Genomic DNA, 26,728 nt, shown 5'->3' with positions numbered 1-26,728 from the left:
ACTTTGTAGACCAGGCTGGTCTCGAACTCAGAAATCCGCCTGCCTCTGCCTCCCGAGTGCTAGGATTAAAGGCGTGCGCCACCACACCTGGCTCTGTATTTCCTTTTCAAACTGAGAGGGAAGATTGGTACTATCCCAAGATAGTTGGGAAGTGGCATTCACAGTTTTGCTATGAGCCTGTTTGTCTTTGACACAGGCATATCATTTTGCCCGGTTCCCTGCTCTTGACCTCTCCTCTTTTATTTTTTGAAATTTGCTGGTTTGTGTTTTTTGTTGTTGAGGTTTTGTTTGTCTGTTATATCTTGAGTCCGTCTCACTTTGTAGCTGGAACTGTCATGGCTAGCCTCAAACTCGATCCTGTCCCATTCTTATGAATGCTGGATCCACAACCCCAGGTGTGAATTTGCAGTTCTTACCAAGAGCAAACTGCTGTGCACTCATCAGGGTAGGTTGTTCCTACAGAAAGCAATCAGGCTTCTCTAGAGTCACAGAACTTACAGGATGAATTTTCTCTGTATATAAATGGTATTTTCTTTTCTTCTTTTTTTTTAAGATTTATTTTATTTATATGAGTACACTGTTACTGTCTTCAGACACACCAGAAGAGGGCATTGGATGCCATTACAGATGGTTGTGAGCCACCGTATGGTTGTTGGGAATTGAACTCAGGACCTTTGGGAGAGCTGTCAGTGCTCTTAACCGCTGAGCCATCTCTCCAGCTCCTAGAAGTGGTATTTCTTAGACTGACTTACAGGGCTGTAGTACAGCTAATCCAACAATGTCTGCCTATGAGAAAGTCCAAAATTCGTTCGAGGACAGCCAGGTCTACAAAGTGAGTTCCAGGACAGCCAGGGCTACACAGAGAAACCCTGTCTCAAAAAACAAAAATAAATAAATAAATAAATAATAAAATAAAAAATAAAGGGTAGGTCTTCCCACTTCAAAAGTTTGGATTAAAGATGTGTCATTCTACCTCAGAGATCCAGTTTAGAAGTAGATCTTCCCACTTCAAATGATTTAATTAAGCAAAAATTCCTCACAGGTGTGCCTGGCCATTTTAGGGTTCTAATTAGTTGTAGATGTAGTCAAGATGGCAACGAGAATAACCATAACAAGCTCTGAGAGACACCAAGAGACTGAGGTGATCAGACCTCCTTCATCCTCTCTCTCTGTCCAGGCCTCCCTAAACAGTCTGTCTGGTCCTACTTGTGGTATGTGCTTCTTGCTGCTCTTGGACTTCCTTCCTTAAACTGTACACTCTTCTTGTATACACGTGACAGCTGAGGGAAATGACAAAAATGCTCTCTGCTTTTCTTTCTTGACATATACCAATGAAGCCTTGTAACAAGGACCTAGACTATCTGCATTCATCTCTGCCCCATTTATCATCTGTGCAATTCTAGACAGATTATTTGATTTCCTGGAGCTTCATTTGCCTCACTGACAACTCATAATAATAGAATTCTACTAGAGTCTCATACGAGGATCAGTGAACACTGGTAACTATTAGCTATTAGTTTGTTTAATCTTTTCTCTGTTCCACATTGTAGCCTTGAAGTAGGCTCAAGAATAAGAGCAAAGAAAGAAAGTGCAGGAAAACAGCTAGGAAGTTCCATAGTGTGTGGTGTTGAGAAATGTATCTTGCATGTCTCATTCCTTTAGACCGGAGCAAGCTGGAGCCAACCAGAGCAAGCAGAGGTCCTGAATTCAAACTCCCAGCAACCACATTATGGCTCACAACCATCAGTACAGCTACATTGTACTCATATATGCATTAAATAAATAAATCTTTGTCAGTTTTCACATGGCTGTATAATTAGAGGCCCAAGAGAGTCCCAAGCCAGATCTCTATTCAGCTCTTCTGGGGATCTAGGCCAGGGTCATTCGTGTTGCAATCCAAAGTCCTCCATCCCAACTTACCTTCCAAGACCAGGCAGGGCCATAGCTTTGATACATGTTCTCTAAGCACCTCTTGTATTCAGAGTGAACTTATGTTGAATCTGAGAACCCTGTGATAATGAAACCTTCTGACTTGCCAGATGTCTTACACACAGAAAGGTTCAGAAACCAATGTCCTCTATGTACTGACTTGTCCAGTCAGGAGACCAAGTTACCCCAGAGGAAAGAGAACCTTTGTTTCCTAGGAAGCCTGAGGATTCATGATGATTAGGTGAGATGAAGAGCAACAGGAACTTGTAAGGAAGGCCACCCCCCAAAAAATGGTGTAGCAAAGGCATGAAATATGGCTAGGCAGAGGCCAGCAAACCTTGTATGCCTGCAGAACCAAAAATTGTACAGTATAGGATATGGCAAGAAACAGGCAAAAGGGTGATGGGGTCCTCCAGTCTGGTCCTGGGACACTCTGCCTTCAGTCATTAGACTTCCCAGGGTCACATAGGCACACAGAGAGCCCATCCTTCAGAACTTGCTACAGCTAAGCTGGGACTGAAAGGGAATTATTTACTTTTCTGTTCCTCCCAGGCCACTGCACAGATGGAAGAGCGACTAGCTGACTTCATTTCCTGTAACACTCCAGATAGTGTATTGCCCTTGGCAGATGGAGCACTAAGCTTTATTCATCATCAGGTGATTGAGATGGCCCGAGACTGCCTGGATAAATCTCAGAGTGGCCTCATTACGTCACACTATTTCTATGAACTTCAAGAGAATTTGGAAAAGCTTCTGCAAGATGTAAGTGTGTTGACAAGGAATGTAATGAAACTTCTACAAGGTCATCGCAGGAATTAGCAGTGAACTCACTCTTCCTAGCTTCTGGCCAGGACCAGGTTTCCTTGCCAGCATATAGGAGTTTCCATATTTGGTACTAAGGATCTGATATCCTTCCCACTGCCTCTCCATCACTAAGAGAAGCCTGCTTTCTTTCAGAGGAACTCAGTTTTGTGAACGGTTCTCTAAAGCCAAAGCTATATTACTGTGTCTGAGACTCCAACATGGGTAGTGTATAAGTCCAGCATTGGTATTATATATAGGTATTTGACTTTTTACCAAAAGCAAAAAGTTGCATAAAGGTTGACCAGACATGATGGCCTGTATCTTGAATCCTAGTTCTTGGGAGGTGAGGCAGATCCCTCTGAACCTGACTGGTCTATATAGTGAATGCCAAGCCAGTCTGGGCTATATGTAGTGAGATCCTATTTATTTCACAACAAACATCATCATCATCATCATCATCATCATCATACAGAATACAGTAGTGTGTAGATGGACTATCTTTTACTGAAAATCATTTGTTTAAGCACAGCTTCCTAACTATCCTCAACCCAGGTGAAGCAGGCCTAAGGCTTATCCTATGAGCATGTCCATTAATTGATACTTTATTAACACAGTCATATACTCTAACTTGAAAATGTGATTCTCTTCAATATAAAAAGTCTCTGGGAGGAACTGAAATGATGACTCAGCTGTTAAAAGCACTGGTTGGTTTTCCAGAAGACCCGGGTTCAACTTCTCGCACCCATGTAGTGGCTCACAACAGTCTATAAATAAATTTTACATCTCTGAGAAGGCTGGAGAGATGATTTACTGATTAAGACCATGTACTGCTTTTGCAGAGGACTTGTTTGGTTCCCAGCAACCACAACTGCCTATGACTCCAGCTCCAACTGATCTGACACCCTCTTCTGGCCTCTGCAAACACCTACATTCATGTCCACATACACACCTATACACATAAATAAAGAGAAAGAAAATTTTAAGTCTCTAAGAAACAAAAGACAGAATAACCCAGAGAAAGCAGAAACCAAAGCTTTCACTAAAGTCTCCCTCTGAAGCACGGCCTTCCTCACCCTCTCACTCACTCTGCCCTGTCCGCCCTTCAGGACAGGTGATAGCATTAACACATCTGAGACAAGAGCACCTCTTTCTCCAAGGTGCTTCATGGCACTGAAGTAGTGAAGCACCCCTGTCTCCCCTGGACTCCTCCCAGCTGAAGGGCCAGAGCTAATGTTCAAACAAGGGCTTTCGTGTTGGTCTAGAAAGAGCAGGAATTTCAGGAAGCAGTTGATCTTTTTTTTTTTTTTTTTAAAGATTTTATTTATTATATGTAAGTACACTGTAGCTGTCTTCAGACACTCCAGAAAACGGAGTCAGATCTTGTTAAGGATGGTTTGAGCCACCATGTGGTTGCTGGGATTTGAACTCTGCACCTTTGGAAGAGCAATTGGGTGCTCTTACCCACTGAGCCATCTCTCCAACCCAGGAAGCAGTTGATCTTAAGACAGATGATTTAAACTAGTCATGATTATTGCTTTCAAATTCTAGAAGACTAGCAGTTCAGTCTCTATACCCATGAAGATATAACTGGGTAGGCGGTAGTTACAGTGAGAAAGTATTCTTTAAATATGTTTTAAAAAGTAATTCTATCTATAAAAATTCTTCCTCTGATTTCAAAATGGATACTTAATTATAAATGTTATACAAGAGCAAGTTGAAAATGCCAAATTCCCATGAGAAGCAACTGTTTCTTTCTGTTCAAAAATGAAGTTCTGGAATTGGTAAGATGAGCCCATCAGGTAGGTACTTGCCACCAAGCCTGATGACCTGAGTGTGATTCCCCAGACCTACACAATAGAAAGAACCTTCACATGCACACCCTGGCATGAGCATGTATACAAAATGGATAAATAAAAATGTATTCACCTAGTTTGTATAAGGCTCTAGTGACTGTTGGTATTAGGGGATGGAGAGTTCTAACCAAGAAACAAAACATGAGTGGATACGGTGGCACACACCCAATAATCCCAGAACTTGGGAGACTGAGGCCTGCCTCAGCTACATAGTAAGACTCTTAAAAGAAGACACAATGTCCAGGGGCTAAGAGGGTGGGTCAGTCAGGAGTGGCTGCCAAGTAAGCGTGAGGACCTGAGTTTGGATTCCCATTTCCTGTGTAATAAACCAGATGTGGCATGATGTTTCTGTGACCCTTAGGGGGGAGGGGACCCTGGAGGTCACCAGCTAGCCTCTATAGCCAATCAGTGAATGACAGGTGCAGTGAGAGACCCTGTCCTAAAAAATACGTTGAAGCTGGCCCCGGTGGAATGGGCTCAGGAGAGCTGTTCCTGGGCTGTTGACTCTCCAACATGCACTTCCTTTCTGTAGTCAGCTCTGTACAGTCTGGTCCTTTTTAACCCAACCAACCACATTAGGATAATTGTTCAAGCAACCTTTCTCTTCTGTATAGGCTCATGAACGCTCAGAAAGCTCAGATGTAGCCTTTGTGATCCAGCTGGTAAAAAAGTTGATGATCATCATTGCCCGCCCAGCTCGCCTCCTGGAATGCCTGGTGAGTCAGCATAGAAGGTTGGATATGCAGGTGTGGACTAGGGAATGTAGAGGAAGTAGCTCGCCAAAACTGGCAGAACAATTAACATTTCTATTGATAAATCGTTTATTTAAATATGATCTGCAGTCCCTTGGGGGACTAGTTAAAATTAATATTAGTCTGGCCTAGTCCCATGCTAAATCAGCCCCCACCATAGTCATGGGAACCTTGAGGGTTAAAGAGCATAAGAGGAGCCTGGGTCAATTGAGTTTGCATGAATCCTTCATTTAGTCTTTCAGTTATACATCACTAAACATCTGTCTCATGTTGGACCCTCAGGGTCCTAATCTTAAAATCATCCTGCGCCATAAGCAAATGTGTGGATGGGATCATATTCTGAGAAGAGCCACACAGCTAATAAGTACAGGGTGCAGTGGGAACCTGGGGAAGAAATCTTTTCATTCTTGCAATGAACATGAGTGAAAGGTCCTTGGAAAAAACATGGAGTTTATTCACTGACTTGGAGACTAAGTGCAAATTGGCCAGTGGAGGGCCATGAACACAGTAATGTACTTGAAAGAGTAGGGAGTCAAGCAGCACGGGGAGCTCTCAGGTCCGTCTCAGGGTGTAGCTGAGGCTGGCTTTGGACTCCTGATCCTCCTATCTCTACCTTCAAGTACTAGGATTATAAGCATGGATCCACACCTAACTTCTTAAATAATTGACATAAATACATACCTCTGAAGTATACAAACCATTAAGTTTTAACAGATGTTAAAATATAACTGTAGCCAGGCGGTGGTGGCGCAGGCCTTTAATCCCAGCACTTGGGAGGCAGAGGCAGGTGGATTTCTGTGTTTAAGGCCAGCCTGATCTATAGAGTGAGTTCCAGGACAGCCAGAGCTACACAGAGAAACCCTGTCTCAAAAAACCTAAATACATACATACATACATGCATGCATACATACATGCATACACACTGTATAATCACTACCATGGTTAAAATAATGTTTCTCCTTGAAAAGGTCTCTGTGCCCCTTTGTGACAATCCTCTCTTTCTTTTTCCAAGACACCTCTTCTCTGCTTTTGCTATTGCTACTTTACCCTCTGTACTAATGCAGTATGTTATGCCTTCTTTCACTCCATGCAATTTGGAGTTTAGATTTATACATCAATATATTCATTTCTTAGTAAACATGTCATCAAAAAACTTATGCTTGCCTGAGACCCTAAAGTAATTTAATTCCTACCAATGCAGAAAGGAAGGAGGGAAGGGAGAGAGAGGAGAAGGACAGAAGCAGAAAGGAGGAGAAGGAGAAGGGAGAAAGGGAAGGAAGGAAGGAAGGAAGGAAGGAAGGATGGAAGGGGGAGAGAGAGAGAGAGAGAGAGAGAGAGAGAGAGAGAGAGAGAACAAGCAAGCTACTTTGATTCAGCATGGGTGCTGAATTGAACAAGTGCCAGATGAACCAGGAGAGTCAGCACAGGGACCTTAAAGCATTTGTAAGAAGGACAGGCAGAGGGCTGGTGAGATGGCTCAGTGGGTAAGAGCACCCGACTGCTCTTCCAAAGGTCCCGAGTTCAAATCCCAGCAACCATATGGTGGCTCATAACCATCCTTAACCATCTGTAACAAGATCTGACGCCCTCTTCTGGAGTGTCTGAAGACAGCTACAGAGTAATTACATATAATAAATAAATAAAGCTTTAAAAAAAAAAAAAAAAAGGACAGGCAGAGTAGTAGGAATAAAGATATGAGGTGGATGTTCTAATAGCTGAAGACTGAGGGGGAAGAGGACGTGTAATGGACTCTAGGTCTTGTGAACTGCAATTGAGTATGTGCCAGCAGTGCTCAAGACTGACCACCTGAACATACCACCTACAATACTCTTGACAGTACCAGCTGGCTGAAAAACATCTGACTTGGAAACGGGTGACTAGGCTAAACTCTCTTGAAGCCAAAAACTCTCCTCCTTATTACTCAGAAGTCTTATACTATGCTTAGGAAGCCATCTGACAGTGAACTATAAACCAGCTTTGTTTCATGATCTGTAAATCCTATTTCTAGATGTTTAGGGACCAGGGTATGCCATCACAAAGAAGTTTGAATTCTTCCTCTCTGGTGTGTACTTGAATGCCAAGAAGGGCCACAGCACCTGCTCGTATCTCTCCCTCTGACCACCTCTTTTCTCTGGCACAGGAGTTTGACCCTGAAGAATTTTACCACCTGTTAGAAGCAGCTGAGGGTCATGCCAAAGAGGGACATGGAATTAAATGTGACATTCCCCGCTACATCGTTAGCCAGCTGGGCCTCACACGGGACCCCCTGGAGGGTGAGCATGCTGTTTATGGCTACAGAGAAGAGATTCAGCCTAGATGTGGACATAACAGCCTCAGAGGTCTCAGACCACAGAGACACCCTGTGCTTTCTACTATTACAGTCTTTCCTTTTGAATCAATGTTTACATTCACCCTCTCTGTCCTAGCCAGCTAGGTTGGGTTTAGAGCCTCTCCTATTGGCCACCTTACAAGCCTTCCTGTTTGGGGCTTGTTCAATTATGTTGTAAAGTTTATTCTTCTGGAGTTGATAATGAGCCCCTGCATGAAGAGTGGGCTTCCTTGTCCTTGCAGTTGTTCCACTCCTGTCTGTTTGCCTCCCTGGTCCAGTAAGTAACATAGTCTTGGTCTGAAGGATGAGTACTGGAGGCTTCCTATAGCCCAGTTATCCAGTTATCTAGAGGCTCTTCTAGACTATGCCAGGCCTTATAAATGGTATTGAACTTCTAGATAATAAAGTCACAGCACTTGGCTTATATCCCTGTCTGAAACCTGTGCCTTACTAAGGATAGAGCCACAGGACTAGGTCTGCATTTCAGGTTGGTACAGGAAGTATTAATACCTACCCCACATGTACCTGTTGTATGGTATGAGGATATTGTCAAAATGCCTGCCGCTGCTAACCAATTTTCTCTGATATCCTTGCATGTTTCTAGAAATGGCCCAGTTGAGCAGCTATGACAGTCCAGATACTCCGGAGACAGATGATTCAGTTGAGGTAAAGATGCTGAGAGTTCCTGCCTCAGTCTTGGAGCCTGAGATCTGTGAAGCCCTATAAGTTTGCTTTAAAAGAACATTTGGGGGCTAGAGCAAGAGCTTGGTAGTTAAGTACTGCTGCTCAGTTTCTAGCACCCACATTAGTGACTCCAGGTCCAGCACCCTCCTCTCAACTCCATGGGCACCAGTCACACATACATACATGTGGGCAAATAATCATATACATAGAATAAGATTAAATGTCTTGGGGGGGGGTCATCTAAAGGGATGGGGAATTGGTGCTGCCAACAGTAAGAAGTGGGGTTCCTGGGAAAGAATGGGCAGGCCTGGTACTATGACTGCACAACTTCCCTAAGCATATGTGCTCTGAAAAACATGCCTGCTTCCTTCCTTTTCCCTTCCCTTCCAGGGTCGTGGGGCATCTCAGCCATCTCAAAAGACCCCCTCTGAAGAGGACTTTGAAAGCATTAAGCTCATCAGCAATGGCGCCTATGGGTAAAGGCATGGGTCACATTGGGGCTAGGAATAGAGCAGAGTCAGCCCTTGGTCTCTTCCTTCTGAAATTGTATGATCCCAATCCCCTGGGCAAAAGATACCGTAAGGTAGACCTGCTCCCTCCTTGAATTTCTCCGGGAGTGTCAAGAGGTCAGTTTCCTCTGGCATTTAACCATTGATTCTTTGCCCAGGCAAGATTACCACCTGTCTTGATAGCACTGTCTGAGTTCTGGAAATACTGAGATGGGTCCTCAGAACCTGGTCTGCCAGAAACTACAAGAGTTCATTGCACAGTAACAGGCACCCCCCCCCAAGATCGTTGTTGTTCTACATACATATATGGGATAGTGAGACAGCTTGGGGTTATGGAATGTACAGTTGAGGTGCTGAGAGCATCTGGGGGCTGGGCTGGGCTGGCTGTCTTTCCCAGGGCTGTCTTTCTGGTGCGGCACAAGTCCACTCGGCAGCGCTTTGCTATGAAGAAGATTAATAAGCAAAACCTAATCCTACGGAACCAGATCCAGCAAGCATTTGTGGAACGTGACATACTGACTTTCGCTGAAAACCCCTTTGTGGTCAGCATGTTCTGCTCCTTTGAGACCAAGCGTCACTTATGCATGGTGATGGAATACGTTGAAGGTACTGGGGAAGGGTAGCTGTGTAGAAGTATAAGTGCAGTCTGAGACTTAAGCCTGAATAGGGACCAGCTTCTTTGTAGTGAAGTTTGAGGCTCCAGTCTCAAAGACCTCTTCATCATTTTGCTTAGAAACTCTGAGACCGGGCTGGTGAGATGGCTCAGTGGGTAAGAGCACCCGACTGCTCTTCCGAAGGTCCTGAGTTCAAATCCCAGCAACCACATGGTGGCTCANAACCATCNGTAACAAGATCTGACGCCCNCTTCTGGAGTGTCTGAAGACAGCTACAGTGTACTTACATAAAATAAATAAATAAAATCTTAAAAAAATAATAAATAAAATAAAATGTGCTTTTAAAAAAAAAAAAAAGAAAGAAAGAAACTCTGAGACCATTGGCCTCAGTGAGCTCATAGCTCCAAGGTGAGAATGGTGCTTTTCCATGAAGGCACTCTGAGACTGCTGTGGTAACCTGACATCTATAGCCTTCCCTACTGTCTGAGGCACCCTCAGGCAGGAACAGAGCTTTTAGTTAGTAGCCACAAAAGCCCATTGTGGGGCTCTGAGAAGATTGCATCTGGCTGATGACTTGTGAAGGGGCCACTCCTAATCCAGTCTAATAGTCTGGGAATAGACTAGAAGAACAGCATTAGGCAGAGCTCTGCAGAGGGCATCAGCTGTGCAGTGGCCCTCCCTCTGACCCCTCACTCTGTGTACAGCTCCAAACATATTTTCTCTAAGGCTTAATGTTGAACCTAAACAAAACCATGCTTTTACTTCATTTGATATTTACTGGAGAAATAGGAAGTGGAACAAACAACTATTTTAGCAGATTCAGTCTTTGAATACAGTATTCCCATTCTAAGAACTTAGTCTTATCCCAGCAAGTCATGATGAATGTGTAAAGGCCTGGGTTCCTTCCTTCTGTCTCCTAAGTGACAGTCTTGAAAGACACTTGCAAATTGATCTCCTGCTTCCTATTGCCTGTCTCCTACCCACGCTAGTAGCACAAGGGCTGGAGTCCCAGGCTCCAGCATCAGGCTATTCTGTGAGGCTATTTCATTAGGTTCTACAAAGCCTAAGAACTGGCTGGAGCAGGGTCCTAGATCATGATAGTTTTTTCTCATGGTAGCCTGGACTCTTTATAGGGGGAGACTGTGCCACTCTGCTCAAGAACATTGGGGCCCTACCTGTGGACATGGTACGTCTGTACTTTGCGGAAACTGTGCTGGCTTTGGAATACTTACACAACTACGGCATCGTGCACCGTGACCTCAAGCCTGACAAGTATGCCCACTGTCTGTCTATTTCTGTTGTTCAGGGATTCTTCTTGATAAGTGAGATAAATTCATGTTTGGATCATCTCAGAATGGCTACTAGGAAACAGAAACCAAGCAGAACAAAAGACTCAGCACATCTAATAGTGACTATAGAAAATTAGCTTTGAAATGCAGGCCTCTGTCAGATGGCTACTCATGCTTGTTAACTCTAAGTCAGTCTTTTAATTGAAGTTTTGAGCCTCAAATTCCCCTCTTCTGAAATGAAATCAGTGCATTTGCTCTGCCGAGTGTTCTAGAAATACACCCCCTTCCTTCTTTGGTGCTGTTTAATGTCTTATGCATGCTAGGGAAATTGTCTACCACTGAACTACATCCTCAGTTCCAGAATAGTTTAGAGACACTCACAGGACTCAGTAGATCACAGCACTTGTTCCTTGCTCAGATGATGGGCCAGGTAGGAAACCTGACTTTGAGATAGTTTGAATTCATGGCCTGGGCAGCTAGGCAGAGCCCATTAAGGGAATCTGGACCAGAGATAGTAATTTGGGAATCACTAGGATAGAGGGGAGGCAGGGTGAAGCTCTTAGCCTCAAATAGAGTGGCCCAAGCAGAGTATGTAAAGAAGTTTCTGATTTCTGGTTTCTCCCTCTGAAAATACCCAAAGACATGGAAAAAGATTTTACCAATGTTCCTTCTCTCTGAGATGAATAATTTAAGTCCCTCAGCTTAGGGAGTGATTGTTAGTGACTCTAGCAGCTGCTCTAGGATTGATCTCAACCCTGGAGCAAGTCTCATCCTCTTCAGGTATAGAATGCAGGTGGAACAACAAAGAAACGGAGCTGCAAGGGGACTAAAATGGTGCTCACCAAGCCAGGGCTGCTGCTTCTTAGCTGCCTATGTGTTCCCCACTTGCATCCCTTGGTACCACGCAGAAGCTGGTACTAAATCAGTACTAAGGGACAACTAAGAAATTACTCCATGATTTTATTTCTGTGGTCCCACAGCCTTCTGATTACATCCATGGGGCATATCAAACTCACTGACTTTGGACTTTCCAAAATCGGCCTCATGAGTTTGACAACCAACTTGTATGAGGGTCATATTGAAAAGGATGCCCGGGAGTTCCTAGACAAGCAGGTAAGAAAGCCTGGGGGAAAACCTTTGGGGGTTGAAATCCAGGCCTCAGAATAAGGCCTTGGAGTTACTTGCTTAATCTGTGCCTGAGTATTAACATGGTAACTCCATGTTTTTGCCTTTAGTTCCAGGAAAACACTAAAATAGGTAGCACATTTAGAAAACAGGATGAGCCCTGAGAAAAAGGAGATAAAATTTTCACTGGGGTTTGGATGGAATAGACATTTAACTGCTGATAGCTTCATGTGAGATGAGCCTGAGGCACAGTTCTCCTGGGGCCTGCTCTTGTTGGAACACAGCTCCACATTTACATTGGACAGCTAACTACTTTCTGGCGAGCAGCCCTTGGATGTTCTCTTACTTGATATTTCAGCTTGTGATGTCCATAGGTGACTGGTAAGTTCTGTTCAGGGGGAAGGAGCCAGAAGAGAGTGCTGGGTTTGGGCTAGAATTAGATGTTTTAGTTAGTTAGGAAATACAAAAACCCTCCTACCAAGAGCTTTAATCTGATTCCCTGGGATTGATGTTGTTCTTATTTATTAGTAAGGTAAGCTGCTTCTTCATTCAGAGACTTCTCTACTCCAGCAGTAGGAACATCCCCTACTGCCATGCCAGCAAGTTGCCTCCGGATTCTGAGGCAGCCTGGCTTCTCTGTACTCAGGTATGCGGGACCCCGGAATACATAGCACCTGAGGTGATCCTGCGTCAGGGATATGGGAAGCCGGTGGACTGGTGGGCCATGGGCATAATCCTGTATGAGTTCCTGGTGGGTTGCGTCCCTTTCTTTGGAGACACTCCGGAGGAGCTCTTTGGGCAAGTGATCAGTGGTAGGTACTGTCACTCTGGGTCAGTGTGGAGTAGGTCTGTCTGTGCACAGCTGGGAGGCTCTTGGGCTCTTTTTTTCTAAATGAGTGTATGTTCCTGGTAGGCGTGTTTCTTTCTATGTGTGTGTGTTTGTGCAGACAAGCAGGAGCACACATCTATTATGTCCTCCTGGGGCTTTCCGTGTGTTCATGTCGCTCTTGTGTCAATGTGTTAGTATATGAATGAGTTCTGTGTTTAAACTGGCAGGTGAGTTGGAACTTCAGGAACAGGAATCCCTGTTGGAAGTGCCCACACTAGATCAAGGAACAGGCAGTAGAGGGACTATGAGACTCCCCTAGGAGTGAGGGGACCTATAGGACTTTAGGAACTGGGGTCCTGGGGCTGGTGAGATGGCTCAGCAGGTAAGAGCACCCGTCTGCTCTTCCAAAGGTCTTGAGTTCAAATCCCAGCAACCACATGGTGGCTCACAACCATCCGTAACGAGATCTGGCGCCCTCTTCAGGAGTGTCTGAAGACAGCTACAGTGTACTTACATATAATAAATAAATCTTTAAAAAAAAAAAAAAAAAAAAGAGCTGGGCATGGTGGCGCACGCCTTTAATCCCAGCACTTGGGAGGCAGAGGCAGGCGGATTTCTGAGTTCGAGGCCAGCCTGGTCTACAAAGTGAGTTCCAGGACAGCCAGGGCTACAGAGAAACCCTGTCTTGAAAAACCAAAAAAAAAAAAAAAAAGGAACTAGGGTCCCAGACAAAGGCTCTGAGGAGCTCTCAGCTAGACTCGCCCCTTTCTCGTTCTGTTGTTGTTTGCATCTCCCCATTCTACCCACATGGATTCCCTTCTTTCTCACCCATGTATGATACTTCAGATGAGATCGTGTGGCCCGAGGGTGATGACGCGCTTCCCCCAGATGCCCAAGACCTCACTTCCAAACTGCTTCATCAGAATCCACTAGAAAGACTGGGCACAAGTAAGTTGGTCCTTTCTCCTCTCTCACCTCAGGGGACAGAGAGGCTATATCTATGTACCCTAAAGTTCAATGGAAAGTCCCTCTTGATCCTGAAACTTCCCAAGCCTGCCTTCTCATAATGTTGAGTCTCACATGACTGATGTCCCACATGCCATGCATCTAATCTTGTGTCCCTTCCCTGTCCACTCTATCTGCAGGTAGTGCCTATGAAGTGAAGCAGCACCCATTCTTCATGGGTCTGGACTGGACAGGACTTCTACGGCAGAAGGCTGAATTTATACCTCAGCTGGAGTCAGAGGATGACACCAGCTACTTTGATAGTAAGGCCATAGTGGGGTGAGGTGGGGCATGGACTGTAAGTGCCCAGAACTGCTGTGCATCCCTGCTCAGGGTCCTGCTGGTGCCACCAGGATGGCACCATCAATGATGCTGAAGCTAATTAAACTGTATTTGGTCCAGCCCGTTCAGAACGATACCACCATGTGGACTCTGAGGATGAGGAGGAAGTGAGTGAGGATGGCTGCCTTGAGATTCGCCAGTTTTCTTCCTGCTCTCCAAGGTTCAGCAAGGTGTGACTAAGGAAGCCCAGGCTGATGGGAATTGAGAGGAGAGAACCTGCCAAGGACAGACCTAGGGCAGGCTCAGGAGAGATCAAAGGGCTAGGGCTACACACAGCAGGAGCCTCTAAATCACCCAGTCCCTGCCAGGGATGGGTCAGCAGAGCAGCTTCTGGAGATACTCAGCTTGAATGGAGTGGGGGAAAAGGGGTTCTCTCAAACCCTTGACTCAGACCCCAAGAGGACTGTTTGTTCTTGGCCATCTCATGTGTCTCCTGTGTCCACAGGTTTACAGTAGCATGGAACGGCTTTCCCTGCTTGAGGAACGCCGGACACCACCCCCAACCAAGCGTAGCCTCAGTGAGGAAAAGGAAGATCACTCAGACGGCTTGGCAGGACTGAAGGGCCGAGATCGCAGCTGGGTGATTGGGTCCCCTGAGATGTAAGCACCCGGGGCTCACCAGGGTGGGAAGGTCAGTCATCCTTCAGTTGTCATATCATGATGCTGGAGAGGAAGGGTGATGCTAGTTAGATAACATTTTCCAGGAGAGTCTGGTAAAATGCCTGTACAGCTCTGTGACTGATTATGCTTCTAAGGCAGCCTCAGGAGAGGCAGCAAAGGGAGACCACCTGGCTCCTCTGTTTCACAGATTACGGAAGCGGTTATCTGTGTCTGAGTCTTCCCACACAGAGAGTGATTCGAGTCCTCCAACGACAGTGCGACACCGGTGTTCAGGCCTCCCAGATGGGCTTCATTGCCCTGAGGAGACCAGTAGCACCCCTAGGAAGCAACAACAGGAAGGTATATGGGTCCTCACACCCCCATCTGGAGAGGGGTCATCTAGGCCTGTTCCTGAGCGACCATTGGAGAGGCAACTGAAGCTGGATGAGGAGCCTCCTGGCCAAAGCAGTCGGTGTTGCCCAGGTGTGGCCCCTAGGATGGTAGAAGGCATGGGCTGGAATATGCTACAGGGAGAGGCTTAGCTGAATCACAGATCTCATTGTTCACTTGGGACCACAGCCCTGGAGACACGAGGCCGTGGGACCCCACAGCTAGCTGAGGAAGCTACAGCCAAAGCCATCAGTGACCTAGCTGTGCGTAGGGCCCGTCACCGGCTGCTCTCTGGGGACTCAATAGAAAAGCGCACCACTCGCCCTGTCAACAAAGTAATCAAGTCAGCCTCAGCTACGGCCCTTTCCCTCCTCATTCCTTCAGGTAAGACCAACAGGTAACTAATGTAAAATGCATAGGAAGGACATGGGAGGCTGGGGATGCGCAGGCGTGTGTGTAAAGCCAGTAAGTATTTGAGAGACCGCCTCCTTTTCGTGAAAATAGAGGTCTCTGAAGATCCAGGTTGATGTTTATGATGTATGCACATGGGCGTCAGAGAGCAGGGTTGTAGTGGACTAGGAGTGGGTTGGGATCAACAGCTTAGGCCAGCTAGGATCATAGCCATGTTAAGACCTCTGATCACTAAGTCTTGGTTTCTGCTTCTCCAGAACACCATGCCTGCTCACCATTGGCCAGCCCTATGTCCCCACATTCCCAGTCATCCAATCCATCATCTAGGGACTCTTCTCCAAGCAGGGACTTCTTGCCAGCCCTTGGCAGCTTGAGGCCTCCCATCATCATCCACCGAGCTGGCAAGAAGTATGGCTTCACCCTGCGGGCCATTCGAGTCTACATGGGTGACTCCGATGTCTACACCGTACACCACATGGTGTGGGTATGTCTGGCCAGGCAGAGTTGTTGTCCTCCAGCTGTGTACTCCCACCTTCCCCTTACCAGAGCCTATCGGCCCTCCCTATGGTCACTGCCCACATAACTCACAGAAACCAGAGGGTGGTGGTAGTCAAGGGTCACAACAGCAGCAGAACCAGGCTCCAAATTAAAGACTCTTCTCTTCCTGAGGCAGCATGTGGAGGATGGTGGTCCAGCCAGCGAAGCAGGGCTTCGTCAGGGTGACCTCATCACCCATGTCAATGGTGAGCCTGTGCATGGGCTAGTCCACACAGAAGTGGTGGAGCTGGTTCTGAAGGTTAGTGCTGAGAATGTTTCTGTGTGATGTATGACTGGCCCTGGACTAGTGAGCCCAGACTCGCCATAAGGGGAGTGAGAGAATTGGTTACACATACATGTAACATTAAGGATAGATGTAGGGACATGCAGAATTTGAATGTGCAATACAGGAGGTTTTTCTCCATATGGTAATTAACCTTTGCTGGCCAAACCCAGACCATTCTAAACTGCAAGTAAGACTGATGTCAGGGCAGGAGAGGTACTGTTTTCCCATTCCTAAACTCCTCTGGAGTACCACTTGGAACATTTCCTATCCTGTGAGGGAAAACAGCATTTGTTTAGGTTACATGTTGGTGTGGAGCAGCTTAAGTTACGATGCAGGGGGGAGTGTGAGTAAGGCCAGAGAGCCCCATCCAAAGATTCCTGCTTTTTCTGCTTGGCTTCCTAGAGTGGAAACAAGGTATCGATTTCAACAACTCCCTTGGAGAACACTTCGATCAAAGTGGGGCCAGCTAGGAAAGGCAGCTATAAAGCCAAGATGGCCCGAAGGAGCAAACGGAGCAAAGGCAAGGATGGGCAAGAAAGGTGAGACAGAACTGGTCCAGAGGTCTACCCTGAGATGCCCACATTTGACCAAGCCTACAGTATGCTGTCCCCTTATCTCTACAGCCGAAAAAGAAGCTCCCTATTCCGGAAAATCACAAAGCAGGCCTCTTTGCTCCACACCAGCCGCAGCCTTTCTTCCCTTAACCGCTCCTTGTCATCAGGGGAGAGTGGTCCAGGCTCTCCCACTCACAGCCACAGCCTCTCTCCCCGATCTCCTCCTCAAGGCTACCGGGGAGCCCCAGATGCTGTGCACTCAGGTACAGGGATTCCCCTGCAGATCAGAAACCATCCCTTGGGAAACTGGAATGAACTTGAGCCATCTGCTTCCCATAGGCCAACTCTAAAGCTCTTTGAGCATAGCCTTGAAGATCCTTAAGTGTTGGGAAGATTGATGGGTGGGGGCAGTAGGAGTAGTCACCAGTTGGTATAAAGTGAATGACAGTCCTGGGGCATTCTAGAGCAAAGTTCTGCCTTACTACTCAGTCGCTTCTAACAGCTAACACTGATGTGTTGTGTTCTGTCTGTCCACCCGTGCAACTATCCAAAGTAGGAGGGAATTCCTCACAGAGCAGCTCTCCCAGCTCCAGTGTGCCCAGTTCTCCTGCTGGCTCCGGACATACACGGCCCAGCTCCCTTCACGGTCTGGCACCCAAGCTCCAACGTCAATACCGCTCACCACGGCGCAAGTCTGCAGGCAGCATCCCACTGTCACCATTGGCCCACACCCCTTCTCCACCAGCAGCAGCAGCAGCATCTTCGCCTCAGCGTTCCCCATCACCCTTGTCTGGCCATGGGTCTCAGTCCTTTCCTACCAAACTTCACTTGTCTCCTCCGCTAGGTAGGCAGCTCTCACGGCCCAAGAGTGCAGAGCCACCCCGCTCTCCCCTACTTAAGAGGGTGCAGTCGGCCGAGAAGCTGGCGGCTGCACTGGCAGCTGCTGAGAAGAAGTTAGCACCTTCCCGCAAACATAGTCTTGACCTGCCCCATGGTGAGCTAAAGAAGGAACTGACACCCAGGGAAGCCAGCCCTCTGGAGGTAGTTGGAACCAGAAGTGTGCTATCCGGGAAAGGGCCACTTCCAGGAAAGGGGGTACTGCAGCCTGCTCCTTCACGGGCCCTTGGGACCCTACGGCAGGATCGAGCTGAACGCCGGGAGTCACTGCAAAAACAAGAAGCAATCCGGGAAGTAGACTCCTCAGAAGATGACACTGATGAGGAGCCTGAGAACAGCCAGGCCACACAGGAGCCAAGATTGTCCCCCCACCCAGAAGCAAGCCACAATCTACCCCCTAAAGGTTCAGGAGAGGGTAAAGAAGAAACTTTCTTGCGCAGGGATCTAAAGAAGCAAGGCCCTGTACTCTCAGGTCTGGTTACAGGGGTCATACTAGGTCCCCCCCGAGTAGAAGTTCCTGGGCTCTCCCAGAGGAAGCTCGGCAGGCCAAAAGCCTTTGAGGAAGCTACCAACCCCTTACAAGTCCCTAGCCTGAGCAGGTCTGGACCCACAAGCCCCACCCCCTCTGAAGGCTGCTGGAAGGCCCAGCACCTCCACACACAGGCACTAACTGCACTTTGTCCCAGCTTTTCAGAACTTACCCCTACTGGTTGTTCTGCTGCCACCTCCACCTCTGGAAAGCCAGGGACATGGTCCTGGAAATTCCTTATTGAGGGTCCAGACAGAGCATCCACGAACAAGAAGATAACAAGGAAAGGTGATCCAGCTAACTCCCAAGATTTGGAAACCACAGTTCCAAATCTTCCGAAGAACCTGTCTCCTGAGGAGGAGAAGCCACAGCCACCAAGTGTCCCTGGACTAACCCATCCACTTCTTGAGGTCCCCAGCCAGAACTGGCTGTGGGAGTCTGAATGTAAACAAATGGAGAAAGAAGACCCGTCCCTGAGCATCACCGAAGTGCCTGATTCCTCAGGCGACAGGAGGCAGGACATTCCATGCAAAGCCCACCCCCTGAGCCCAGAAACCCGGCCCAGCCTGCTCTGGAAAAGCCAAGAACTTGGGGGCCAGCAAGAGCATCAGGACTTAGCACTGACACCAGATGAGCTCTTAAAGCAAACATAGCAGTTGTTTGCTTCCCTACACTCACCTGTGTAATATACCCTCCTGGAAACCATCTCGGCCTGTGTTTGCTTCTTTCCATTGGTCATTATCCACAAGAATCTAGGTCTGGGTCTTTTGCTGCTGGGATTGTAATGACTTAAGTTTCCACTCTTGGGAGAAGAACCTAATCCAGCTGCATTTCTCAATGAAATATCTGAACTCAGGCATAAATGGGTGCTGGATAGTCAGTTTTCTGGGTATAAGAGTAGGGAGTAGCCAGGCGGTGGTGGCACACGCCTTTAATCCCAGCACTTGGGAGGCAGAGGCAGGCGAATTTCTGAGTTCAAAGCCAGCCTGGTCTACAAAGTGAGTTCCAGGACAGCCAGGGCTATACAGAGAAACCCTGTCTCAAAAAACAAAAACAAAAACAAACCAAAAAAAAGAGTAGGGAGTAGATCAGGAAAGGCCATATTGTGGGATATACAATATACCTTCTATGTTCAAAGACCCAAAAAGAACTCAAACTAGATCTGGCAGTCTAAGGACAGACTAGGCTTACCGTCCTTCTATGTAGCCATAAATGTGGCCATAATATTCCTGTTTGCTATATTAAGGAAATGAGCTTTCCTGCTCAAGGCAATGCAATGTTAAGGCTGGAAGATTCTCTGTGGTAAAGTACAGCCAGACTTGCAAAATTCCTGAATTGATAGTTATGCTGTCTGCTCCATAATCAAATGCCTACCTCTGAGAAAAATACTGGGAGACCTGGAAATTAAAGTCACTACTGGGCTACTGCAGCTCTGTCATTCTGTGTGGGGAAGGCGGTAACTTTCAAAAATTAGATAGACAATAACAAGTCCTATACAACATGAACTGAAGCTTTGCTGCATAAAAGCTGTTGCTAACAGGGTTATGTATGGGTTACCTCCATTTTGGAACATCAGGTGCTAAGATCAGAGTTAGCATCACAGGACATGGAACCAGGTTTGACATGTCAGAGCTAGAAGACTTGATGGTTCCAAGGGCTATCTGCTCCATCTGGGATGCCTTCCTTATTTTTCTGATAGTTCTGTAACTTCTTGTTAGGTATTTGCTGCAGAGCCTGGGCTATTGCACTGGGTCCTGAAAACAGGTCACAGGTTATTACCTGGAATATCACAGGATGACTAGGGGTAAGGATTGTCTCATGTCAGGATCTGGTCAGAAGCATCACAGTATAGGTGAAGGGGATGGATGGGAGGAAGAAAGCACTTGCAGTTTACTGGAAACAGTTCTGGGAGGTTGGAAGTGGGAGGAAGTACAACTACTAAACATCTTGTGATATAAATACAAAAATACATGGGCGTCAGCCCAAGGTCAGTAGTCCTCAACACTGCTGCGTATGAGCAGTTGCTCAAAGGTGGCTTTGGGCAGGTGGTACCGGGGTTGCTTTAGATTGTCTATAGTCTGGCTGTAGTACAGGCAGGCTATAGTGGTTCCCATAAGCCAGTGAGTAGTGCACAAACCAGACAACAAGGAACTATCAGAAGGTAGATGGTAATTAAACCTGCATAAGATAAGGATCACACAGGGAACATACAGAATGAAATGAGAAAGGAAACCCAAAAGGCCACACAACATTGAGTAGACACAACCAGTACCCCCCACTCCCCACCCCACCAAAAAAAGAAAGAAGGAATGAGATCCTCAACCAGAAAGAAGCTAGACCTGCCAAGTGTGGTGGTGCACACTTAACCCTGGCACTTAAGTAGAGGAAGGTATTTGCTGCCAATTTGTTCACATAGTGAGCTCCAGGGTGCCTTACCAAGAAAACAAAACATTTGACTGGGGCAACTTTAAAAAGTATTTAATTGGGTTTATGGTTTCAGAGGGTTAAAGACCATGATGATGAAGCAAAGGCATGAAAGCAGTAAGAGCTCACATGTTGGTTCTTAAGCAGGAGTCAGGGAGAAGGAGTACTGGATATGGCAGGGCCTTGGAGCCTCAAAGCCCACCTCTGTTGACACACCTCCAACAAGGTCATGCACCACTGTACTTAACAAACAGTTCTAACAGTTCTCATTTAGAACACCACACCCTGCATTCTGAATATGAGATATCTTACAATGAGGACCTGGGCAAAAGAAATGTATTGTCCTAGACATAGCAGATGAATTTGGTGATGGAGGCAAAATTTAAAGAGTAAAGAGGCCCAAGGTGAGGAGACTAGAAAAGCCAGAGAGATGAAACATGGCTGAAGAAAACTGGGTGAATGGGTGGAGTGGAGTGGGTTTAATGAAGCAAGCAGTGATCACTTAGCATTTGAGAGGGCACTATTTCAAGTGATAACTGTAGGGAAGTTTCAGATGAGGAAACAGACATTGAGGTGAAAGAAAGGAATGATCAGGGGTGGGCACAGAGTTAAAGAGCAGAATGAGAGCACCCAAGTTTATAAATAAAAAAAGTATGCGTATGGGTGTTTTGCTTGCATGTCTGCACAACATGCATACAGTGCCACAGAGGCCAGAGAGGGCTTAGACTCTCTGGAATGGGAATTATGTTGTGACCTGTCATGTAGGTCCTAGGGACTGAACTTGGGTCCTCTAGAGAAGCAGCTATCTCTGTAGCACTATCCACCCAGCCACTTTAAATGTGGGTGACCCAACTGAGCGGAAAAGAGATTCCAGGGAGGAAATAGAATCCAGGATATATGGGACTGTGGGTGTGGGTTGGAAGAGGGATACCTATTGTGATTTAACAGAGAGGGAGCCGGGCGTGGTGGCACATGCCTTTAATCCCAGCACTTGGGAAGCAGAGGCAGGCGGATTTCTAAGTTTGAGGACAGCCTGGTCTACAGAGTTCCAGGACAGCTAGGGCTACACAGAGAAACCCTGTCTCGAAAAAACAAAAAGAGAGGGAGCTATATAGCTATAGGCAGGCTTGAGGGTTTGGTAATAGGATGATCAAGGAACCAGTTGGTTGTCAACCTTTTCTCTAAGTCCAAAATGCATATGAGAGAGAGGTGTCCAAGAAGATGGTAAATTCGGTTGTCTTGGATTAAAGGCACAACACAAGGTAAATAAACAGGTATTCCCTGACCATGCCATGTGGGTATTGTACCATGAAGAGGGATAAAAGCATAAACTATAAAACTAAGTCCACTTCTCCTAGTCCCAGAATAGAAAGAGAAAACACTTCTGAGTATGAGAACCAATAAAATGCATTTACTTGAGTGGGTGTTAAAGGGAGGAAATGGCTTTCATTTAATTTTGGATTTGTGTCCTTTAGGAGGTAGAAAGGTTTTTTGAGTTTTAATTTCCTCTCATAGGAGGGAGAACCTCTCTTGGCCTCAGTTTGGCCTTCAAGCATGCAGAACCTCTTACCTTCCTCCCTAGCCTGCTTTAAGCCCACTGCCCTCCTTGCCAAGAAAAAAAAAAAAAAAAATGCTTCACTGCAATGTCTTTATTGCATCTGGAGTAAGTCTGCCGACCATTCCAAGTTTTGGAGAAGGTTAAAAAAAAGAAAAGGCCCCAACAATGTTCTCACCTTACCTTCCCCCCACCCCTTCCCCACAACTGCACAGCAATGTCTGAACACATTTGGTGACAAGAACAATTTGCAAAAGTGGTCTAGAAATTACATTATGAATTGTTCCAACACAAGACACAGTTGGCTTCCTTCTGAGTCAGTTATTTTTACATAAACTACATGAATTTTTTTTATTACATCAAAGACAACAGAATAGATTCTTCACAAGAAACAACAAGAGTACCAAAGTTACATGCGAGGATTTGTAAGGAAACAAATGGTTGTCACAAATGGCTAGAGCTAAGTCAAGAATGAGCAGTTGGCAGCAAAGGACCAAGAATGGACCTCTGGTGTATGATGTCAGGGAAACCTCACAAAGATCTAACTGGCAGTAGAGATCATCCTAGAAATCAGAAATTGCTCAAGTACATTTTTTTCTTAAGTTTCCGGAGAATGGGTGGAGCTGGTACCTTGCAGAGAAGGACACAAGGAAGATGCCACACGGACTTGGGTCTGAAGTAAATGTGGAGAGCGTGTGTCTTAGGGTGGAGCTGTAGGATGTCTTCATCTATTGCTGGAGCAGTGACAAGAACATAAACTACCTATGCTGAACTATGCCAGGTGGAAATAGTTTCGTTTTGTTTTGTTTTTATTTTTAAAAATGTATCTAGCTAACCCAAAGCTGCTTTCCTGCTGGGGCTGGCTGGTCTGCCCCTATGGTTTTAATTTGTCTCTACCCTCTGCATTGGTCAATGAGACTACAGTTAAGATGCCAAAAGAGATAGTCCCAGGGTCTAGATCATGAGACAGAACTTTGAGCTAGCCTTGGGAAGAAGTCCAATACCTGCTTCCAAGCCATGATGACTCCCTCAGACAGCAGGGCCACTGTTAGGAGACTGCTCCTTATGCCATTTGCACAGCTCAGGATCAGATAAATCATGTAGTAACTTGGCAGAAAAAAGATAGCTTCCGATTTATTAAATGATCCCTGGTCTCAGATCCCACAAAGTGGTTACTCAAAGGGAAAGAATATAGGACTGAAAAACCGCCTTTCTCCAATGTCCAGCCCAGGCGTAGATGCTAAAATGCTGCTTTCCTCTGCATACCTTCCATGTCTGCCTACAAGGTAAAGACATTATTCAACACTAAAGCTGTATATTTTATCGTTTTGACTTTCTTGGAAGAGATTTTTTTTTTGAAAGGCATTCAGGACATACTAAAATTTTAGTGCTGGATCAGAGGGATTCCTCACACCTAATCTTGAGCATATAACTGCATCAGCAAGTTCAGTACAAAGTCACACAGGTATGCCAATCAACCAATAGCCTGGAATTACTTGGTAAACTGAGCAAGATTTCAAGCTGGCAATTTTGAAAAAGGCCTTACACAGTGGCTGAGGGTGGTCAATCTCCCGTTTCACTCTAGAGCATGAACAAGAAAAAGCCATCAATGACATGCCCTATCCTCAACTGTGACAACAATTATCCAAAACTTTTGACCTATCTCTATACTGTGGTTCATTCTAGACACTGTCACCAAAGGAAGTGCTCAGGGAAAGTCATAGTCATCTTTATTTTGGCCCCCAAACTTCATCTTCCCTGATTGTAAGCCTAATGACCCAGGCACAGGCTGCTTGTCTAGACTGCCTGACTGCACATTACTGGGCTCAAGCTGAGTCATACTGAGCCTGTTATGGCTCCAGGACTGACTCTGAAGCAGCTGAACTCTTAAATTGAGTGTGAAGTCATAAATAGATGCCTGCCCTCTCCTCTAACTTCACTTAGCTGGAAGGCAAACCACAGCCATGGAAGCATGAGAACAGGCTGTGCACACTGCCTTAACAGCAGGCTCACAAAAAGGGCAGCAGGAAAGCTTGTGGATTATTTTTCCAGATAATCTGAATGAACTCCATGCTATCCCCTCTTCTGGCAAAAGCTTCAACCACAGTATAGTATAGAATAACATGTGATGTGATGGACCCTTCACTGTGGATGCCAGGGCTCATGGCCTGTGATTTACTGAGCTCTCTGACAACAACTCAAGTCCTCCTTTAGCTGCTTATGGCTCCCTAAACCCTATCCAAAAAAGGAAGGGGAGATGAAGGCAAATTAATCCTTGTGTAGTTTTGGCAAGGCTTTTACACTTGAGGAAGCACACAACAATGTTGTTCTCTATCATTATTTGGTATATCAAGCCATCTAAAAGCACTGGATTGCACCTTTTCTTTACTCATAAAACAACTTACAAGGGTTTCAAACATTTCTTTAGAGAAACACCACACAAGCACCAACTTCATTATGACTCAAAGCTTACTATTTCCACAAAATAATTCTATTCCTCATCTGAGAAACAAGGCCAGAGCAAAAGGAACACACTGACCAATTTTAGTGTTTGTTGAAACTCACATTTCTAGTCTTCTTTCAAGTTTTGGTACAAAAGTGTACATTCAGCTTCTCCTGTCCTCCCCTTAGACCTTGGTCTGGCAACGCTGCTTTGTTGGTTTATGAACATAGTGCTTTAGAGGGAGGAGTTGGTGAAGATGCTGAAGCCTAGATTATGTTGGTAAAATTGAAGTAACATCAACTGAAGGGGTCTTCTGCCTCCTTGGTTTAGATTCTGAAAATGTAATCCCATACCTCCCTATTTTCCTTTGGTTGTTTTTCCCTCCAAACCAAATCCCATTTTACCACAGAGCCAAAATCGGCTCCTTATTTGGGAGAAAGGGGAAGAGACTATCAAATCAAAACAACTCCCAGCAGAACTGTGACCTGCTGCATTCTTAGGGTTGAGGACAAAGGGATGTGGACTCTTCCGAAACTTCCAAATAAACCCCCACCCCAACCCACAAAAAGTCTTAGCTGTTCTTTTAAAGGTGCCTGACAACAAACCCTAACCCCATGAAACCAGTATAAACCAATATCTGCTTCCAGCTTAGTCCATCAGGGCAGCAGCACAGCCGAGGCCAGAGACCTGGGCCCCTCACTTCTCTCTAAATCCAAGCTACTGCTTGGCCTCTCCATTTCACATTCACAGAATCACTTGTGCAAAACAAGCAGTCTACGTTGAAAGAATGCCCTCATCGTAGTCTAATAAAAACCATAGGAAAAAACTGCTAGAGAGCATGTCTCTTCCACTCGGCTTATCTGCAGAGTGTAGGCATCTGTGCATGGACAGGGTAGGTGAGCCTGACGTTGAGGGAGTCGTTGTGCTGAACCAGGGATGTCTGCTGGTAATGGAGCACCAGCTCCTTCAGTGAGCTGTACAGGTTGTAGGGTTCTGCAAAGCCATATCCTCGAGCCGTGCTGTAGATGACACAGTGCTTCACTTCCCCGTCTGCACTGAGAGACAACACAGGAAAATACTTAAGGCATGTCCAGGAAACAAAGGAAGTCCAGAGCAACTGGTATACACAGGACCCCATGCAGAAGCATCCTGTCACTCAAACACAACTGTGCCTCTTAAAAACTTGACTTCAGGTATGTACAGCCACCACCTACTCTCTCAGCCCTCAATGCCTGTCACTCCACATACATGTCCATTCTGTTAACTCCTCCTTTGTTGATTGTTGTAGCTTACAATCCTGAGTGCTGATGTCAGGTGGCAGTGTTTCGACTTTCCTTCTTGAGACTGTTTGGGTTGTTTTGAGTCCTGTGCATTTTGTAGGAATTTTATTAACTTTTTTTATTTCTGCAAATATTCAGCTAGAGCTGTGGGTTGTTTGTTTGTTTGTTTTTAAAGATTTATTTATTTTTTATTATATGTAAGTACACTGTAGCTGTCTTCAGACACTCCAGAAGAGGGCGTCAGATCTCATTACAGGTGGTTGTGAGCCACCATGTGGTTGCTGGGATTTGAACTCAGGATCTTCGGAAAAGCAGTCAGTACTCTTAACCACTGAGCCATCTCACCAGCCCACGGCTGTGGGTTTTGTTAGGATCATAATAACTATGTAGATCAACTTTATGAAGATGTTTTGGTGGAAAGAAAATCAAGTTTATTACATTTCAAGGAACTGAGTAGGTGTAACAGTGACAGGAAAACTGCCTTGGGATCAGCAGTTCTCAATCTGTGGGTCTCAACCCCTTTGGGGGTCAAATGACCTTTTCATAGGGGGTCACCAGAAAATACAGGGGACCATCAGAAAATACAGAGATTTACATTACGAATCATAACAATGGCAAAGTTACTGTTATGAAGTAGCAATGAAGATAATTTTCTGTTTGGAGGTCATCACAAGGTGCACTGTATTAAAGCCTAGATATTAACATGTGGTCATCTTCACTGCGCTAGATATTAACATGTGGTCATCTTCACTGTGCTA

The 26,728-nt window shown here is 45.9% G+C and overlaps 2 protein-coding genes across 9 annotated transcripts in view; one reads left to right on the top strand and one right to left on the bottom strand.

Annotated features, from left to right (window-relative positions):
* Mast2 (microtubule associated serine/threonine kinase 2) overlaps positions 1–18,973 on the top strand; it is a 152,535-nt gene extending 133,562 nt beyond the window's left edge. For 4 of the 6 annotated variants that reach the window (XM_021201137.2, XM_021201139.2, XM_029539447.1 and 1 more), the window contains 20 exons: positions 2,482–2,691; positions 5,201–5,302; positions 7,479–7,611; positions 8,272–8,333; positions 8,742–8,827; positions 9,258–9,466; positions 10,608–10,746; positions 11,744–11,876; positions 12,535–12,700; positions 13,564–13,665; positions 13,863–13,985; positions 14,125–14,234; positions 14,510–14,664; positions 14,873–15,147; positions 15,244–15,438; positions 15,723–15,949; positions 16,139–16,261; positions 16,691–16,827; positions 16,912–17,105; positions 17,396–18,973. In XM_021201137.2, coding sequence (XP_021056796.1) covers positions 2,482–2,691; positions 5,201–5,302; positions 7,479–7,611; positions 8,272–8,333; positions 8,742–8,827; positions 9,258–9,466; positions 10,608–10,746; positions 11,744–11,876; positions 12,535–12,700; positions 13,564–13,665; positions 13,863–13,985; positions 14,125–14,234; positions 14,510–14,664; positions 14,873–15,147; positions 15,244–15,438; positions 15,723–15,949; positions 16,139–16,261; positions 16,691–16,827; positions 16,912–17,105; positions 17,396–18,921 — 4,407 coding nt within the window. In that variant the 3' untranslated portion in view covers positions 18,922–18,973. The remainder of the gene's footprint in view (positions 1–2,481; positions 2,692–5,200; positions 5,303–7,478; positions 7,612–8,271; positions 8,334–8,741; positions 8,828–9,257; positions 9,467–10,607; positions 10,747–11,743; positions 11,877–12,534; positions 12,701–13,563; positions 13,666–13,862; positions 13,986–14,124; positions 14,235–14,509; positions 14,665–14,872; positions 15,148–15,243; positions 15,439–15,722; positions 15,950–16,138; positions 16,262–16,690; positions 16,828–16,911; positions 17,106–17,395) is intronic. The other 2 variants (XM_029539445.1, XM_021201138.2) reach the window with 1 other exon arrangement.
* A 3,353-nt stretch (positions 18,974–22,326) lies between these two features.
* The window catches only part of Pik3r3 (phosphoinositide-3-kinase regulatory subunit 3), an 81,216-nt gene continuing 76,814 nt past the window's right edge, over positions 22,327–26,728 (bottom strand). For 2 of the 3 annotated variants that reach the window (XM_029539709.1, XM_021199734.2), the window contains one exon: positions 22,327–25,745. In XM_029539709.1, coding sequence (XP_029395569.1) covers positions 25,547–25,745 — 199 coding nt within the window. In that variant the 3' untranslated portion in view covers positions 22,327–25,546. The remainder of the gene's footprint in view (positions 25,746–26,728) is intronic. The other variant, XM_029539708.1, reaches the window with a different exon arrangement.

This window comes from Mus pahari, chromosome 6 (genome assembly GCF_900095145.1).
Source record: "Mus pahari chromosome 6, PAHARI_EIJ_v1.1, whole genome shotgun sequence".
Taxonomy (NCBI): Eukaryota; Metazoa; Chordata; class Mammalia; order Rodentia; family Muridae; genus Mus; species Mus pahari.
This window is presented reverse-complemented; position numbering and strand designations above follow the sequence as displayed.